This window comes from Castor canadensis, chromosome 15 (genome assembly GCF_047511655.1).
Source record: "Castor canadensis chromosome 15, mCasCan1.hap1v2, whole genome shotgun sequence".
Taxonomy (NCBI): domain Eukaryota; kingdom Metazoa; phylum Chordata; class Mammalia; order Rodentia; family Castoridae; genus Castor; species Castor canadensis.
In genome coordinates this window covers 1158397-1173992 of record NC_133400.1, presented here as the reverse complement: position 1 = coordinate 1173992, position 15596 = coordinate 1158397, and the positions used below count along the sequence as shown (strand labels likewise).

The 15596-nt window shown below is 46.6% G+C and overlaps 1 protein-coding gene across 4 annotated transcripts in view; it reads left to right on the top strand.

The window, feature by feature from the left end:
- Positions 1-15596, top strand: part of Zc3h18 (zinc finger CCCH-type containing 18) — a 51344-nt gene that overhangs the window by 6752 nt on the left and 28996 nt on the right. For 3 of the 4 annotated variants that reach the window (XM_020173538.2, XM_074055486.1, XM_074055484.1), the window contains exons 2-4: positions 507-1117; positions 5543-5627; positions 6523-6594. In XM_020173538.2, the coding sequence (XP_020029127.1) occupies positions 521-1117; positions 5543-5627; positions 6523-6594 (754 nt within the window). In that variant the 5' untranslated portion in view covers positions 507-520. The remainder of the gene's footprint in view (positions 1-506; positions 1118-5542; positions 5628-6522; positions 6595-15596) is intronic. The other variant, XM_074055485.1, reaches the window with a different exon arrangement.

Here is a 15596-nt window from a genome sequence, read left to right as displayed (position 1 = left end):
TCTTAAGGAGCACCCACCACTGGGCTGAGAAGCTGGTGAGATGCCACACCTTGAGAGAGTCCAGCAATGTGAAAGACTGGAACCTGGAACCACTATCCCGGCCTGATTTTCTGCTTCAGTCTCCTCAGAAGGGCTCCAGACATGTTCCTTCAATTGTGCTGTTTTGTTCCATGAGGGAAACTTTGCTGATTTTCAGAAGTAGTTTATTCAGAACTCAAATAGCTGTCCCTTGCAGTCCATGACTTCCTGCAAACTTTTTTAACCTTTGCAGATGAGAAATGAAGGGCTGTGCAGGACTGTGTATCTGCCAGGTTTCTGGGAACAGGAGGCGCTCACCATGTCACGTGGTTGAGTAGAGTCCAGCCAGGAGCCGTGGAGTTGCGGCCTGTCTTTCTGAAGGGTGGCATGTGAATTTGGGAGATCCTGTGTGGGCAGACACTCTTTCAGGACTGGATTTGCTCTCCACCTTGCCCACACTGTGAACTTGTGGTCTGTTTCTTTTGCAGAACTCTGGGTACTGATGGATGTGGCTGAGAGCCCTGAACGGGATCCTCGCTCCCCAGAGGATGAAGAGGAACAGCCTGCGCTCTCAGACGATGACATTCTGAGGGAAAGTGGGTCCGACCAGGATTTGGACGGAGCTGGGGGGAGGGCTTCTGATTTGGAGGATGAGGAAAACACGGCTAGGGTACCCAGCCAGGAGGAGGAGAACCGCTCCGATGAGGAGGACCAGGCCAGTGAGCCCAAGTCTCAGGATCAGGACTCTGAGGCCCATGAGCCAAACAGGGGCGCAGTGGGCTCCCCGTGTGAGGAGGTAGATGATGGCGAGGAAGACCAGAGAAGTGACCTCAGGGACGAAGCCTCCTCTGTGACCAGGGAGCTGGATGAGCATGAGCTAGACTATGATGAGGAGGTCCCCGAGGAACCAGCTCCTGCTGCCCAAGAGGATGAGGCCGAGAAGGCTGGGGCTGAGGATGATGAAGAGAAGGGGGAAGGTGCTCCCGGAGAGGAGGGGATGCCTGGTGTCCAAAGTGTGGGAGAAAAAGAACCCACAGAGGCTGCCAAGGAGAAAAAAAAAGACGACGACGATGGAGAGATTGATGACGGGGAGATAGATGTGAGTACAACAGAGCAGGAGCGAGCAAGGCTTCTGCCCTCCGGTGGGCACAGGCTGCTGCAGGAGGACTGACTGTCCATGTGGTTACTTGGTCTCCCTCACTCCTAGAAATGGCGATGGTGGGACAGGCATGCAGGAAGAAGAGAGCATGTGCTGGGGCTGGAAATGGAGAATGGAAACTAGGAAAGCCTGACTGCCAGAGAACCTATCTGTAGCAAGCAGAGTTTGTGATGACCCCTGACAGACCCACACCCTGTAAAGTTCGGCTTTCAGATGATGGAGAAGGGATGCTAGTAACATGAGTGTAGATGTGGTAGGTCAGGTTTTCAGGGCAGGGGATTCTGTTCAAGAACTTGAATTGGGAGTTTTTTGGAAGAAACAGCCTGAAACTCTGAGCAACACTTTTCAGAACTATTAAATTCAGGGGAGGTGGCGGGGGGGGGGGGGCGGGAAAGAGCAGATTGAAACCATCTGGGGTTTCTTAGGTGTCCCGAGAAGGAGACTGCCCTTCAGTTATTCTAATGGGAGATGTGTTGGGGAGGAAGCTCACTAGTTGGATGTGTGACCCCAGGGGAAGGAAGCTCACTAGTTGGTTGTGTGACCCCAGGTTTACTGTGTGTGCCCTCCTGTCCAGCAGCGAGGCGGTTCCTGTGTGCCAAGTCCATTTTAAGATGTCATACAACTTAGCTGGGCGTAGTGGCACACAATGATGGCACTCAACTGTGATCCCAGCACTTGGGAGGCAGAGGCATGAGGATTGCAAATCAAAAGCCAAGTTGGGCTACGTAGCCAGACGCTGTGATGTTTCCTGCCATGCTGGGTGGTTGGCAGGGTTGTAGATGTTACTCCCCTGATGTTGGTTCCTAAGAGCAGAACTCTGGGGCATATGTGGCTACAAGCATAGAATCTTAGGTCTTTTGTCTTCTCACTGCTTGGTGCAAAAAGTGGTCTCCTGAGTTAATGACCTGCTTAATATAATCTTATAAGGACTTTGTTGTGTATAGGTTTCCTTGTGCTTTGCCATATGTACTTACACTGTGGGGCAATTTGTCTGTACCCCAAGGTTGGCAGAGAGAAGAGATGCTGTGAGACGCACGTTCATCAGTTTGGGTGGAATTGTGAGTTGTGCTTCCTGTGAGTTTGTTGGGTTTTGGTATTCTAGGGAGGAAACCCCTGTCTGCTGGGGTGCTGGACATTCCCTTTGCACTTGTGAGGACCTGTTGTAGACCCCTCCTGCTGCCACCGTTGAATAAGTACTAGGGGAAAATTCATCAAACAGGCCAAGGGTCTCCCTAGTGGTCATGGAGGCCTTTGCCAATGGAGACACTGGTGAACACTCACTCTGCACTGTGGGTATTGGTGTCTGTGGTGGGGAGATGTATTGAACTGAGCCCTCCCTAGACAGTGCCTGTGGTCTTGATCTGCTGATTTCCCCTAGAAACAATGTAGGGAATGACTATAGCTTGGCTTTCCTGTCCACTTAGACACTGTAGTGTGGTTTTGTTGTGCCAACCCTGCATATCAACCTCTTGTCAGTGGCCCGGCAGCCTTGTTGGAAAGAGTGTACTGCTGAGAGGCCCCAACCCGGCATCCTTCAGCAGCAGAGGCACTTCCTTCCCACTGCATCCAGACTGTGCCTCCAGCCCTCAGGGCTCCTACTGACTTGAATGCAGTCCTGGGGACCTTTGACATGTCCCAGGCCCATGATAACCATCTGGGGATGTGATAGGGCAAAGTAGGACTGGTCCCTGCTGTGGGGACAGTACCCCTTAACTGGGTGGGCGGGCACCGTAGATGGTAGTTTCAGCAGGCGAGCACACTGACTCCAGGCTAGCCACTACTTTCCCTGGTAGCTCCTGTGGTCTCCTCTGCTGTTGCTCTGCGTCCCAGACTCCTTCTCATCCTTGCTTTGTGTGTTGATCTGAATGTCACCTCCTCGGTGCAGGCTCATGCCACTCACCCACCTCTGCTGTGACTTCTGACTTACCACCTTTGTACACGAATCTCGGTTGGCTGGCTTCTTTGTATGTGTGCTGCTTTCCTAGCCCCCGTCCTAAACCAGGACACTTAGCGGGTCACCTCTGTGTCCCAGAGTCTGGCACATGGCAGGCAGTGCATCAGTGACTTGTTGAGCAAGTAGATGACCCCCACTTGCTTGGGGCACACTCAAGTTGAGAGCCTTGGAGGTGTGAAGCACCAGTGGGCAGGTGTTCACTGGAGAACCATTTGTGTTCAGTGGGAGCCTGAGAGCCAGAGTCCACCCTCCAGTGCAGAGTATGTCAGCTTGTGCATGGAGAACATTAGCTTTCCTGCTGGCCTGAATTTTTCCTGCTCTCGGGCCCCCTTCCAAATCTGTCATCCTATTGGATCTTGCCACATCTCCCCAGATACACATCCTGTATCTGTCTTAGAGGGCCCTGCTGGCATTCATACACTGTGTCCCATCCCTCTCTCCAGGAGCATTGCACTGAGTGCCTGAGGCTTCCAAGCAGGGCCCTGGGCTGGTCCCCTTTACTTTAAATCCCTAGAAAGTAACCTCTGCTCTTACTGGAGACCACATTTTTTAGAAGGCACCTCCCATTGCATTCAAGCAAAACTCTAGTATCAGGTGTATACCACCTGGATGCTGTTAAGAGGAAGAAATGTGCACTTTGGTTTTGCTTGCCCTCAAAAGTGGATGTTGGTGGGCCAGGCGTGGTGGTACATGTCTGTAATCCCAGCACACAGGAGGCTGAAGCAGGAGGATCTGAAGTTTGAGGTCATCCTGGAATACAAGACAAGACCCTATCTTGGTACCCCCACCCTAAAAAAAAAAAAAAGGAGGGATGTTGATGAGGCTCTGAAGTGTTCGCTTCCCATTAGAGACTTGGTGGCCCAGCCTGTATAAGAGGTGCTTCTGTTCAGAGCTGCTTCTGCCCTTCTCCTTAATGTTCCTTGGAGAGCTATTTATCTGTATCGTCCTTTTAGCTCCACTTTTCTCCTCCCAGTGGATATCACTTTCTTCTCTGATCAATTTTGAGTCATTGGAACTGAAGTTAAGGTCCAGATTCTTTGATTGGGACATCAATTTGTACAGTAAACCTGTGAGATTCTCTTGTCTGAACTGCACAATTTTTGCCTGAGACCTTGAATTGCCTGTATATGTTTCTGGTATCAGACCATCCCTCAAATATGAACGCTTTCAGGCAGTGTCCCTTGCCTGTGTGATCAGGATAAGTTCACACACAGGACTGTGTGCCAGCAACATAGAGCATCTGCTTGCTGCTGGTGTGGCAGCAAGGGTATCCCTGGTAGCTGACCCTTTGTGAGCAGGTGTACCTGCATGAGAGCTGCACAGAGAAGGAAGTGTGGCATGGCCTTGCTTCTACCTCTGCCTTCTCAGGAGAGTGAATGGAACCTGCCTGGATTCGCATCCTGCCTCCTAAGGGCTTTCTTCCTCCTATACATCTGGTTAGCCTTGCACCAGGCTACAGTGCCATGATCAGCTCCATTGATCATTGACAGTTTGGCTTTGTGTTACCAGCTCAAGTTCTGCCTTATCTTGTTCTTTTATGTCTCATCTTTTGGTTAGCAGACTGTCAGTCATCTGGAGTATTCCATCCCTTTGGGAAGGGCAGGAGACATGTTTGCTCCATTCTTCCTCTGGTTCCAGGGCTGCCCACAGGAGGCGTCTCAGCTGAGAGGCTGATGGTATTTGTGGTGGGAGTCTCAGCTACAGGTTTATAAGAACAGGCCTTGGACAGTGGGTGGCTGGGGATAGCACAGAGCAGTGGTCAGGTTTTGGCTGCTTATTCGAACCCCTGGGCATAAGACCAGGCTTTGGTCTTTGTAAAACTCCAGGGTCCTTCTAAAATTGGACAGCAAGGTAAGGGACTCTTAATCAAGAATGAACCACAAGTGGTCTTGCTGACCTGAGTCACCTAACCTCCCCCACAAGACATTTAAGTTATAGGAAGTGCTTGATCTTGAGGGAAGAAAATAATTTGTTCTATCACTACAGATGCAAGAAAAAAAGAGTCCTTGTACTTTCTGTCTGTCTGATTGTGGCAGCCAAGATTGAGTAGAGGAATACAGGGAAAAAATCTTTTGTTTGAATTTATAAAATATTAAAAGTCCAAGGATAACCATTTTCTGTCCAAAGTTAAGAAAAATAGAATTAAAACTCTGCTCAGTAAAGTGTCCAACTTTACTTTGATGCAGTGTTCTTCCTGTGGCCCTCAAGCTTGTGGGTGAGGTTTGATCAGTCCTGTGCAGCTAGGAATCCAAGATTGGGAAAATTGACATGAAATGGTGAGTGGCCCAGATAAAACTTGTGGAAAGTGTCAAAGTTCCCCACACCCAGCTCTTGTGCTTTCCTGGCTTGGTGAAAGTGGTACAGAGGGTAGATGGTGCCCACCTTGTTAAGACAATTGTCCTCTGTTCTAGGATGATGACCTGGAAGAAGGTGAAGTGAAGGACCCCAGTGACCGGAAGGTGAGGCCTCGTCCCACCTGCCGATTCTTCATGAAAGGTAATTGTCTGTGTGGGGCCTTTGCGCACCATCCATGTGACTTTGGCTTTTCCTGGGCTCAGCGTCATCAGGGGCTCATGCTATGCAAGGCTGTTCTTAGGGCCAGACTCAACAGTTGGTGGTAATGGTGATGAAATTAGCAGTGAACAACAGACCCTTTACTGGCCCTTTCCTCTCTTTAAAAACTGGAGAGAAGCCAGCCTGGGCATTTTCACAGTGTGGTTCCCAACCCACTGCTTACAGCAGACCCATGGCTGCAACAAATGGTAGCAGTCACTTTTCTAAGTGGTCCTTTATATAACACCAGAGCTCCAGTGCCAATGTTAGCATTTCATGTCCTCCTCTGCAAGAGATGACCACTTTCAGCCAAATGTTTCAGAAGCACGTCCTTCATTTAGGAGGACTTGGAAGTAGCAAGGGAGGGCCTCCGAGGGCTGCAGACTCTCCTGAGAGGAACTGTGTGAGTTAATTAACTGTATCAACGGGCCACTTGATAAAATCTTGCTGTAAAAATGAGGACTAGGGCTTAGCAAGTGTGAGGTCCTAAGTTCGAATCCCAGGACCACCAAATATGTGTAGATTTATATAATATATATATATGCGTATATATGTACATATGTATACTAACTCCATGTTAACACGTAGCCTAGTCCTTTAGCATGATGATGTTAAGGCTTTTTGTTCTGTTTTGTGACTTTATGGGGGATTCAGAAATGGAAATGAGTATTTCCAGTCCGTGAGGGTCTCTGGAGTTCAGCAGTCATCTGGGCATGTGTCCTATAGTAAGCATTTTCCTCAGACAGGTGGGAGATGCTTTTCTCATGTCCTTAGATGACTTGGCCAGCCTGCGTGTACACTCTAAAGTTCACAAGAGCTTCCTGTACTTCTTTTCCAGATGTTGTGACACCATTATCCACTCTTCTTCCACCAATACCAAATTCCATACCATTCAGAGGCCAGGTTAAAGGTACAAATATCCTGTATTCACTCTCTTTAGTACCTTAAAGTCCCCTGAACCACAGCCCAGACTTCTTTTGTTTTGGATCCAGAGCACAGCTGGGATGCCAGAAGGAAGGGTGGCTTTGAGGGGCAGAGAGCTATCACAGATCCTCCTCCTCAGAGGCATGAGAGCCAGTGGAGGAGGCGCAGCTGAGGCTGTGGCAGTGTGCTTGGGGGGGCAGGGACTTCTGCAGTGGAGTCCCATCTGTGGACAGGGCAGGCTCTGTTCTCAGAATGACTGAGAGAGGTCCTGATGGGAGCCCCTGCTCAGGCTTTCACCTCTAGGGTATGTGCCCTTGGCATACTTATTTTTTGCCAACTGAAAACAGTTGGCCCTATCTGAGTAACACATGAGATGGGCCTACATGGACTGTGGACCTAGGGCTGACACAGCTGTGTGCTATGGAGAGACCATGCGACAATCATCACAGCCACCCTAAGAATGTGAAGCATTGCATGCTATATCTTAGTTCTTCAAAAACTTTGGTATTTTACTTGTCAGCATTTCAGAAATTTTAAACATAATCAGAAGACCTCTTTCCCATACTGGTGTAGGAATAAATGATACCTGTCCATCCCAGATTCCTAGACTAACGTGACTAAAAATCTGCACATACACACATGAATGTATCTGCACTGCTCAGAGACTGCCTTGTGCAGTGCTCTGGTCCTGGTGGCTCAGAAGCATGGCCAGCTGATCAGGATTGGCCCACAGTGCCCACAGCAGGAAGCAGCAGGGGACCCATCCCTGCCTAGAGACTCTGGACCCAGTAGCTGGAGGCACATACTGCTGAAGTAGCTCTCAGAATTTAACAGAAGCACAAAACAGATAACATGAGATTGTTACTGGAAATGGAAACTGGATCTCTGGGGGACACCTGCACACACAGGGCGGACACACTGCCTGCATGGCCATCATACCAGGTGGGCAGGGTAGGAGCTGCTACCCCTGCATTGGGCTCAGTGGTGCTCTTGGGTTTCCGTGAGTGGGACCACGGGGTGGCGGGGGGGGGGGGCGGGGAGGGGGGGTTCTGCAGTTGAGAAGTTGGAAACTAAAGCCAGCGGTAGTTTCTGTGGTTTATTTGAACATGATTAGTAACTTATGCAAAGAGTGCTTTAAAATGTATTTTCCTTTCCCCTTATCCTGTGTGTTTATAATGTCATGGAGTATGAAAGGAAGGGACTGTATTTTTTTCTCAGTTTTCTAGATACTTTCTTAGCTACAAGAAATTTATTTGGACACAGATGCTTTTGCTTACCTTTAATTGATAAGCTTGGTATGAAATTGAAGTGAATTGGTTTAAGATTCCTTCAGTAATGAGAAGTTACTTTAAAAATAAAACAGAATTTGTTGTGCTGACAAGGTCATGTGACATACATAATTGGAAACCTTGCATACAGCTATCAGGAAGGTAAAATGGTGTGGCCATTTTGGAAAACAGTCTGTTCCTCAGAAGGTACAGGACAAGCTGGGCACCAGTGGCTCATGCCTGTAATCCTAGAGCTACTCAGAAGGAAGAGATCAAGAGGATCACAATTCGAAGCCATCCTGGGCAAACAGTTCACAAGACCCTATCTCAAAAAAACCCATTAGAAAAATGGGCTGGCAGAGTGGCTCAAGAGGTAGAGTGCCTGCCTAGTAGGCATGAAGCCCTAAGTTCAAACCCCCAGTACCACCAAAAACAAAAAGGTTATAGACCAGAGCTAACCATATGGCACAGTAATTCCGTTTCTAGGTATTTGTCCAAGAGAAATGTACACAGCAGGATGCTTCACAATAACAAAAGTATGAGACAACCCAGATGTCTGAAAACTGATGAGGGGACAAGCAAAGAAACATTCGTCAGTCACAAAGGGAATGGAGCCTGATTCAACACCGTGTGGGTGAAAATGTGGAGTAGAGCCAGGTGCAAGCAGTCCGTGTCGGGATTCCATTTCTGTGAAAATCCACGCGACAGAAAAAGGGCTCGTTGTTGCCTTGGCTGAGAGCTGGTGACTGCAGGGTCCCTACTTGGGGTGCTAGGATGTTCTGGAATTGATGGCTGCACAACTTTGTGAATATACTTACAGGCACTGAATTATACACTTTAAGCTAGGGAGTTTTATGGTGAATTATATTACATTGAGAAGTCTTCTTAGAAATCGCTTAGCTACATTGGTTAATGTTTTAATTGCCCAGTGAACACATTGACATTTGAAACCACAAAATTTACTGGAGACAAAGCTTGTGAACGTTTTATTAAAGAAATGACACTGTGATGTTTGGGTATGAAATGTTCCCCCAAAAGGCTCGTGTGTTGAAGACTCGTGCCCAATGCAGCAGTGGTCAGAGGTGGGGGTTGGGGAAGTGCTTGGAGCTGGAGCCCGAGCGGACTATTGAAGGTGCTGGGACTGTGAAGGTGGGGCCTAGCTGGGGGAGTGGGTCACTGGGGGTGTGCCCTGGAAAGATAGTCCTGTCCCCGGCCTCTTGTTAGCCATGAGATTAGCCACTTTGCTCCTCCGTGGGCTCCTGCTGCCCTGCTGTTCTGCCTCACCTCAGGTCCAGGCTGACGGAGCCAGTGGCCCTCAGCCGGAAAGCTCTGAGCCCAAAGGCATAAGGAGTCTCTTCTTCTCTTAGGTTGTTGTCTCCGGTATTTATCGTAGCACTGGAGCTATAGCCAGCATCCTTGTTCAGGCTACATTCCTAACTCTCGTGTCTGTCAAGTCAGGACGCAAAGTCCATTCACAAGTAACAAATAGCATTTCTTGTTTTTAAAAAGTGACCCACTTTGGCTTCTGACGTATCCTTTATGGACAAGCACCCAGCCTTCTCTGCGGGCTAAAATACATTTTGTATCACAAAATTTACCAGTTACAGTTAGTGTCACTAAATATTCTCAGACTATTGAGTGGCTGCCACCACTACCACACTTTCATCTGCAAGACAGAGACCACTATTCCCCATTTTCTCTGCCCTCCAACCGCTGATACCACTGTGCTCCATGATCTCACTGCTGTAAGGACCTCATACAAGTGGAATTGTGCAGGATTCGTCCTTTGGGGTCTGGCTTATTTTGCTTAGTACCATCCTCAAAGTTCATCTGTGGTATAGCATGTGCCAGAATTCCCTTCCTTTTTTTAAGGCTAAATAATATTCCACTGTATATATAGACTATATCTTATCTGTTTACCCGCAATGTATAGCTTTTGACTATTGTGAATAACACTTGCTATAAATGTGTGTGCAAGTATCTCTTTGAAACCATGCTTTTAATTCTTTTGGGTGTAGACTCAAAAGTGGAAGTGAGATCACCTGGTAATGCTTTGTTTGTCTGTTTTGTTTGCTTGTCTTCATGGTGCTGGGGACAGAACCCAGCGCGTTGCTCATGCTAGGCAAGCGTTCCACCACTGAGCCAACCCCAGCCCTGCTTTTAATTTTTTGAGGGACTGCCCACAGTGGCTGCACCACGTTGTGTTCTCACTCTCATGGCACAGGGCTCCATCGTCCCCACATCCTCGCCGACATTGCAGCTTCCCACTCTGCAGCAGCACTTATAGCGGTAGGTGGCATCCTGTGGGTTTGATTTGTGTGTCCTTGGTACCTAGTGTTGTAGAGCTTTTTGACACGTTACAACCACTCGGGATCTCCCCTAGAGATGGCTTTCACTCATTTTGAATCCCTGCACTCTTGTGTTTAAAGCAGCAGGTCTGAGATTATGGCCTTGGGACCCCTAGGCGTCCTTCAGACCCTTGTAGGGACCCTAAGGTTAAAACTGTTTTTATATTAATATGTGAGACTGTACTAGTAAGAAGACACTCACCACCATGTACTCAGATGTAAATATCCCAGTTTCATTTAATGTCTGGATAGCAGTAAGAATTACAGTTTAGTTAAATTTTATTCTTGAGCATGGGTGTTTGTTGTTGTTGTTTTGGTTTTTTTCCAGTACTGGGAGTTGTACTGAGGCCCTCACACTTGCTAGGCAGATGCTCTACCACTTAAGCCATACCTCCGTACTTCCAGTCCATAGTACCAGTCTTTTCTTTAAAAAAAAAAAAAATCCTTTATGGAGTTATAATTTACATGCCATGAAACTCATCCATCTTAAGTGTACAAGTCAGTGATTTTTAGTAAATTTGCCAAGTTGCACAGCCATCACGACAGTCCAGTTCTAGAGCATTTCTGTTACCCAGCAGGACATGCCCTCTCAGTCATGTGATGGGACTTCTGTGTACACTGACCTTTGCTCACCCTGAAGTCTCAGGCACTGGAGGGACGGTGCCTGTGGAGATCTGAGTTGTGGCTGGTAGGGCAGGCACCATGTTGACTCAAGAGAAGTGGACAGATGCAACACGGAGATGGTACCCTGAGCAGGAAGGGCACGAGCATGCTGCTTTGAGGAGGACAGGGCAGTCTTGTGTTGGTGATGTTCAAATCTGCATTCTCATGTCAAAATTGGACTCTGCTACTGTAAGTGTGACCGCTTCCCAGTGTGCAGCAGATTCTCCAGCTGAGCTCCAGGCAGAGTTAAAGCCCTGTGCCTGGTCAGGATTACCATTCAGGGTTCAGTGAGCATGTAGCTAGGCTGCAGGGCCCTTGTGTGGAGATCTGTGGTGTTGGTAGTGAGAGCACCTGGAAGCACCTAGGTCTGGCACCCTCACCTGTCCAGCCAGAGCCACTGCTCAGCATTGCACCCAGTGTAGGTACAGAGGATCCTACTGCAGCTGTAAGCAAAGAATCTGCACAAAGAAAAACCAGTGTTTAAAATATTTTCATAAAGCATTTGTGTTGCCATATTTATTTAGTCTTTAACACAGTAAAAATAACTCACACAAACAAAGGCTGACTGGGCTGCCAAGACCAAAAAATTAGAGAACTACTGGTCTCAAGTCTACATTATTTGAAAAGAAGCAGCCGAAAAAATAATTTCTGTTCTAACAGCTACCACTGTGAGTGTATTCCCAAAGCATCTCAGCCTCACTGGAGAGGTGCCTTGGTTTTCTGCCAGCCTTTGTCACTGGCACCCAGTGTGTGGGCTTGCTCACCAGGTTTCAGGCCTGTTAGGACACAGATTCATAGATCTGAGGTTTGCCCTCCAGGTTTAATTATTACATGTTTGTACAGTCTGCCTTTCATGAAGAGTTTTCTTTAAAAACAAGCAAAAACAGAAAGTACTTTGACCTTTAGTTTACCTTGACAGACTTTTTTTTTTTTTTTACCCTTTTGGAGTCGTTCAGACTAGCTGGCAAGGAGAACACAGCTACTTAAATAGGACTACTTTGTTTACAGTCTGAGTGTGAAAGTCTTTTTATGCAAAATAGACATGAAATTTTCTCTACTGCCCTAGCTTCGCACATGCATAGTGGGGGCAGCCAACAAATCAAAAACTTCAAAATCTGGCAGCCTGTGAACCTAAGACACCCGTGTGAGCTCTCTCGCATAGACACTGCATGTCTGCTCTCACCTAAGTCCCTACACGGTGAAGAGGTGGATCCCTGACTGTTGGACCAGTGGGTTGTAGCCAGCTGCAGGTGAGAAGTGCAGCTGCCTTCTCCTGCCATCTGTCCAGCTTCCTGGATTTCTGCTGAGGGACCTACAGGGGTCTCTCTACATACATTTAGTCCATTCACTGGTACAGTTTGATCTGTTGCTTTTGGGCATGCAGGCTCCTGTTTTGTGGGTAGATTGTTCAGTGAAAGAAAGCGAGTTTCAGCACAGGCAGTATAATATGCCCAGGAAAAACTAGGGAAGTATACAGCGAGTGAGTGGTTGTGCCCCAATAAGTAGATAACTCCCTCTGGCAGAGGGTCCAGAGGTTGGAGTAGAAGAAAGACTTCAGTGTGTGCCTCTTAGAATGTGGATACTTGTTATTTACATGCATTCCCATTTTTACTATGAAATATTTCATACCTATAAAATGATAGAGTTTGCACATGCATAAAGATGAGTGTAAGAATTGCTGAGATACCTACCATGCAGTTAAGAAAAAGAACTTCTTGCCTTTGAAGCACTGTGTGCCAAAACTAGCACTTAAGGATTTCAAGGTGAAGCTGTTGTCCCACCTGGCCCAGCAGTCTCCTCCCTCCTCATCCCTCTGGCTTGTGTCTGGCTGCAGACCAGGTCCTTGCACAGAATCTGAGGCCTGTTTCTTTGCATAGTCCACACAGAATTTGCATGTGTTTGCTTGGTTGTTCACTTATTTACTGTGGTACCATGCTTGAACTCGGGCCTTGTGCCTACTAGGTAAGTGCTCTACCACTTGAGCCACACCCCACGCCCTTTTAGCTTTAATTATTTTTTTTTCTTTCTTTTTCTTTTTTTTTTTTCTTTTGGTGGTACTGGGATTTGAACTGAGGGGCTCACACTTGCTAAGCAAGTGCTGTACCACTCGAGCACTCCACCAGCCCAGCTTTAGTTATTTTTCAAATGCAGTCTTGTGCTTATGTCTAAGCTGGACTGAGATTTTCCTTTTTTTACAGCCTCCCACATAGCCAGGATTACAGGTGTGTGCTCCCATGCCCAGGTATTTCTTGGTTGAGATGAGGTCTTGTAAAGTTTTTGCCTGGACTAGCCTCGAAATGCGATTAAAAGTGTGAGCCACTGCTGTAAAAGATAATTTTTTAAACTTATGAATTATTTATTTCTGGAATTTTCCATGAATTTCTGTTAGCATATGTTAATTGTACCAAGGGGTTTCATTGTCATATTTCCAAGGTTTTGTGTCAATGAAGCTGTATTTAGAAACAGAAGACCATAGTGTTCTCAAAAGACCTTTATTTTTGCTTCCATTTCCTTTTTTCTTAAGTTATGGAAGTAATATGTGTTAACGGTAGCCAGGAATTAAAAGATAGGGCTGGGGATGTGGTGCAGTGGTAAAGCGCTTGCCTAGCATGACCTTGAGTTCAGTCCCTACCACAGGAGCAGAAAAAGAAAAGGTAAAGGCTTTCTCTGCACAGTCCAGGCGGTTTGGTGGGATTCTGCCAGACTTCTTTTCATACCAATGGAAGATCGTATCTAAAAAAGATACGATCCTTGTCTTTCTGTCTAGTGTTTGCTGGACACTTGTTCTGGCCATGTGGCAGGACAACAACCCTTCTGCAGCCGTCTTCCTCTTGATTTTGGTGGGAAGATTTCAGGCCACCTCTCAGCAGGGCCCTGGCTTAGCACCCAGGAGCAGGCAGGGTCCACACGCCCAGGCTCTTACCCAGCACCTTGCTGTCCTCTTGCCTCATGCGCTCTGCCCTCTTCTCTCTGTGCACGAGAAAGCGGGCCTGTGGGTGGTGGTTTGGTTTTGTTTTCAAAAATTGTAAATATAGAAAAATAACAAATACCCGTTCATCCACCAACAAGATATTTTAGGCAAAGAAAATTGCTGAAATTCCATAATTTGTATTTGCTTAGATGTTTTCTCCAGTGACCTTTTGTTACATTTTAATTGCACAAGCAACACTGAATGGACATGAATATTGCAAGAATCAGTCCATGACATTGCTGATGCTTGTGATCTTTGGATGCTAAACTATGTAGTGTTTGTTTGTTTGTTTTTTCTTTTGACTGAACTGGAGTTTGAACTCAGGGATAGGCAAACACTGTGCCACTTGTGCCACACCTTCAGCCCTGCTTGTCTTTAGGTTGTCTTTTAGATAGGTTCTCACTTTTAGCCTGGGCCAGCCTAGGACTATGATCTTCCTACCTCTGCCTCCTGTGTAGCTGAGATGACAGGCGTGAACCACCATGCCTGGCTTGTTTGTTGAGATGAGATCTTGGTAACTTTGCCTGGGCTGGCCTTGAACCGTGATCTTCCCAGCCTCTGCCTCCCAAGTAGCTGGGATTACAGACATAAGCCACTGTACCAGGCCTTGTTCTTTCTCTACAGCTCTCTGAGACTCAGGGATTCTTAACCCCCATAGGATAGTAATTTCCAACTTCTTTTGACTAACGTGTGATCTTTTAATATTTTTAGAAGTTAAAAAAAATATTTTGTCATTTCTGCATTTCTAGAGAAGCAATTTTGTGTGTACTTTGTGTTTAATTTAGATGAAAATGCTCTTATGTCATATTGAGTTGATCTTAATGCAAGCTTAAGTATTTGTAATGTTTAAAGGTAATATTTGGCTTTTTTCTAAATACCAAGTAATCGTTTCTATTTAATTATATAATGGAAAATGTGATTTGTAGACAGAAATGTTAAAATGGTATATCATAGTACTGAATTTTTTAAATGATTTAAAACCCTATCTACATGTTAACCCATTGAAAAATGGTTTTAAAACCACTTAGATGCAGTCAGGCATGGTGGGGCATACTATAATCCCAGCTACTCAGGGGTCAGAGGCAAGAGGATCATGGTCCAAGGCCAGCCTGAGCAAAGTTAGTGAAACCCTGTCTCAAACAATGCAAATAAGGGCCGGGGCCTGGCTCAGGTGGTAGAACACTTGCCTACCACACGTGAGACCCTGGATTCAATCCCCAATACCACAAAAATCCATAAATAAAGAAATAACTCTTTGATGTTATGTGCTGCATTTGCTTTTAAATCGTGTGCACGTGCTATGTGTATGTGCTACCACGTATGCACGTTATCTTTCAAAATAAATTGTAAAAAAGTGGCACACTTGCTGTTGAGATGACTTACCTTCTGCACTGAGAAGCTGAGAGTTTTCCTTTGATAATCCTGGCTCTTGTTACTGGACATGACAGCTATTTGTGAGCAAAGTGTAATAGCCCAACTTTTTTATAATTGTTGGCATGATTTTAATTTTTCACACATTGTTTAAGTACCAGAGTTATCCTGAAGTGGTTTGTGAGGATTTTGATGAGACAGTGCAAGAGTATGGAGGTGGTGAGACTACTCGGGACAGAATTGCTGGCTTTGTAACTGTTGGAGCTTCCCATTGGTTCTGCTGTGGCGTGAACGTTTTCTGAATCCAGATAAAAATGGCCCCATGTGCCTGCCATGTGGCCTGGAAACTGGAGCGCTGCCTCTGCAC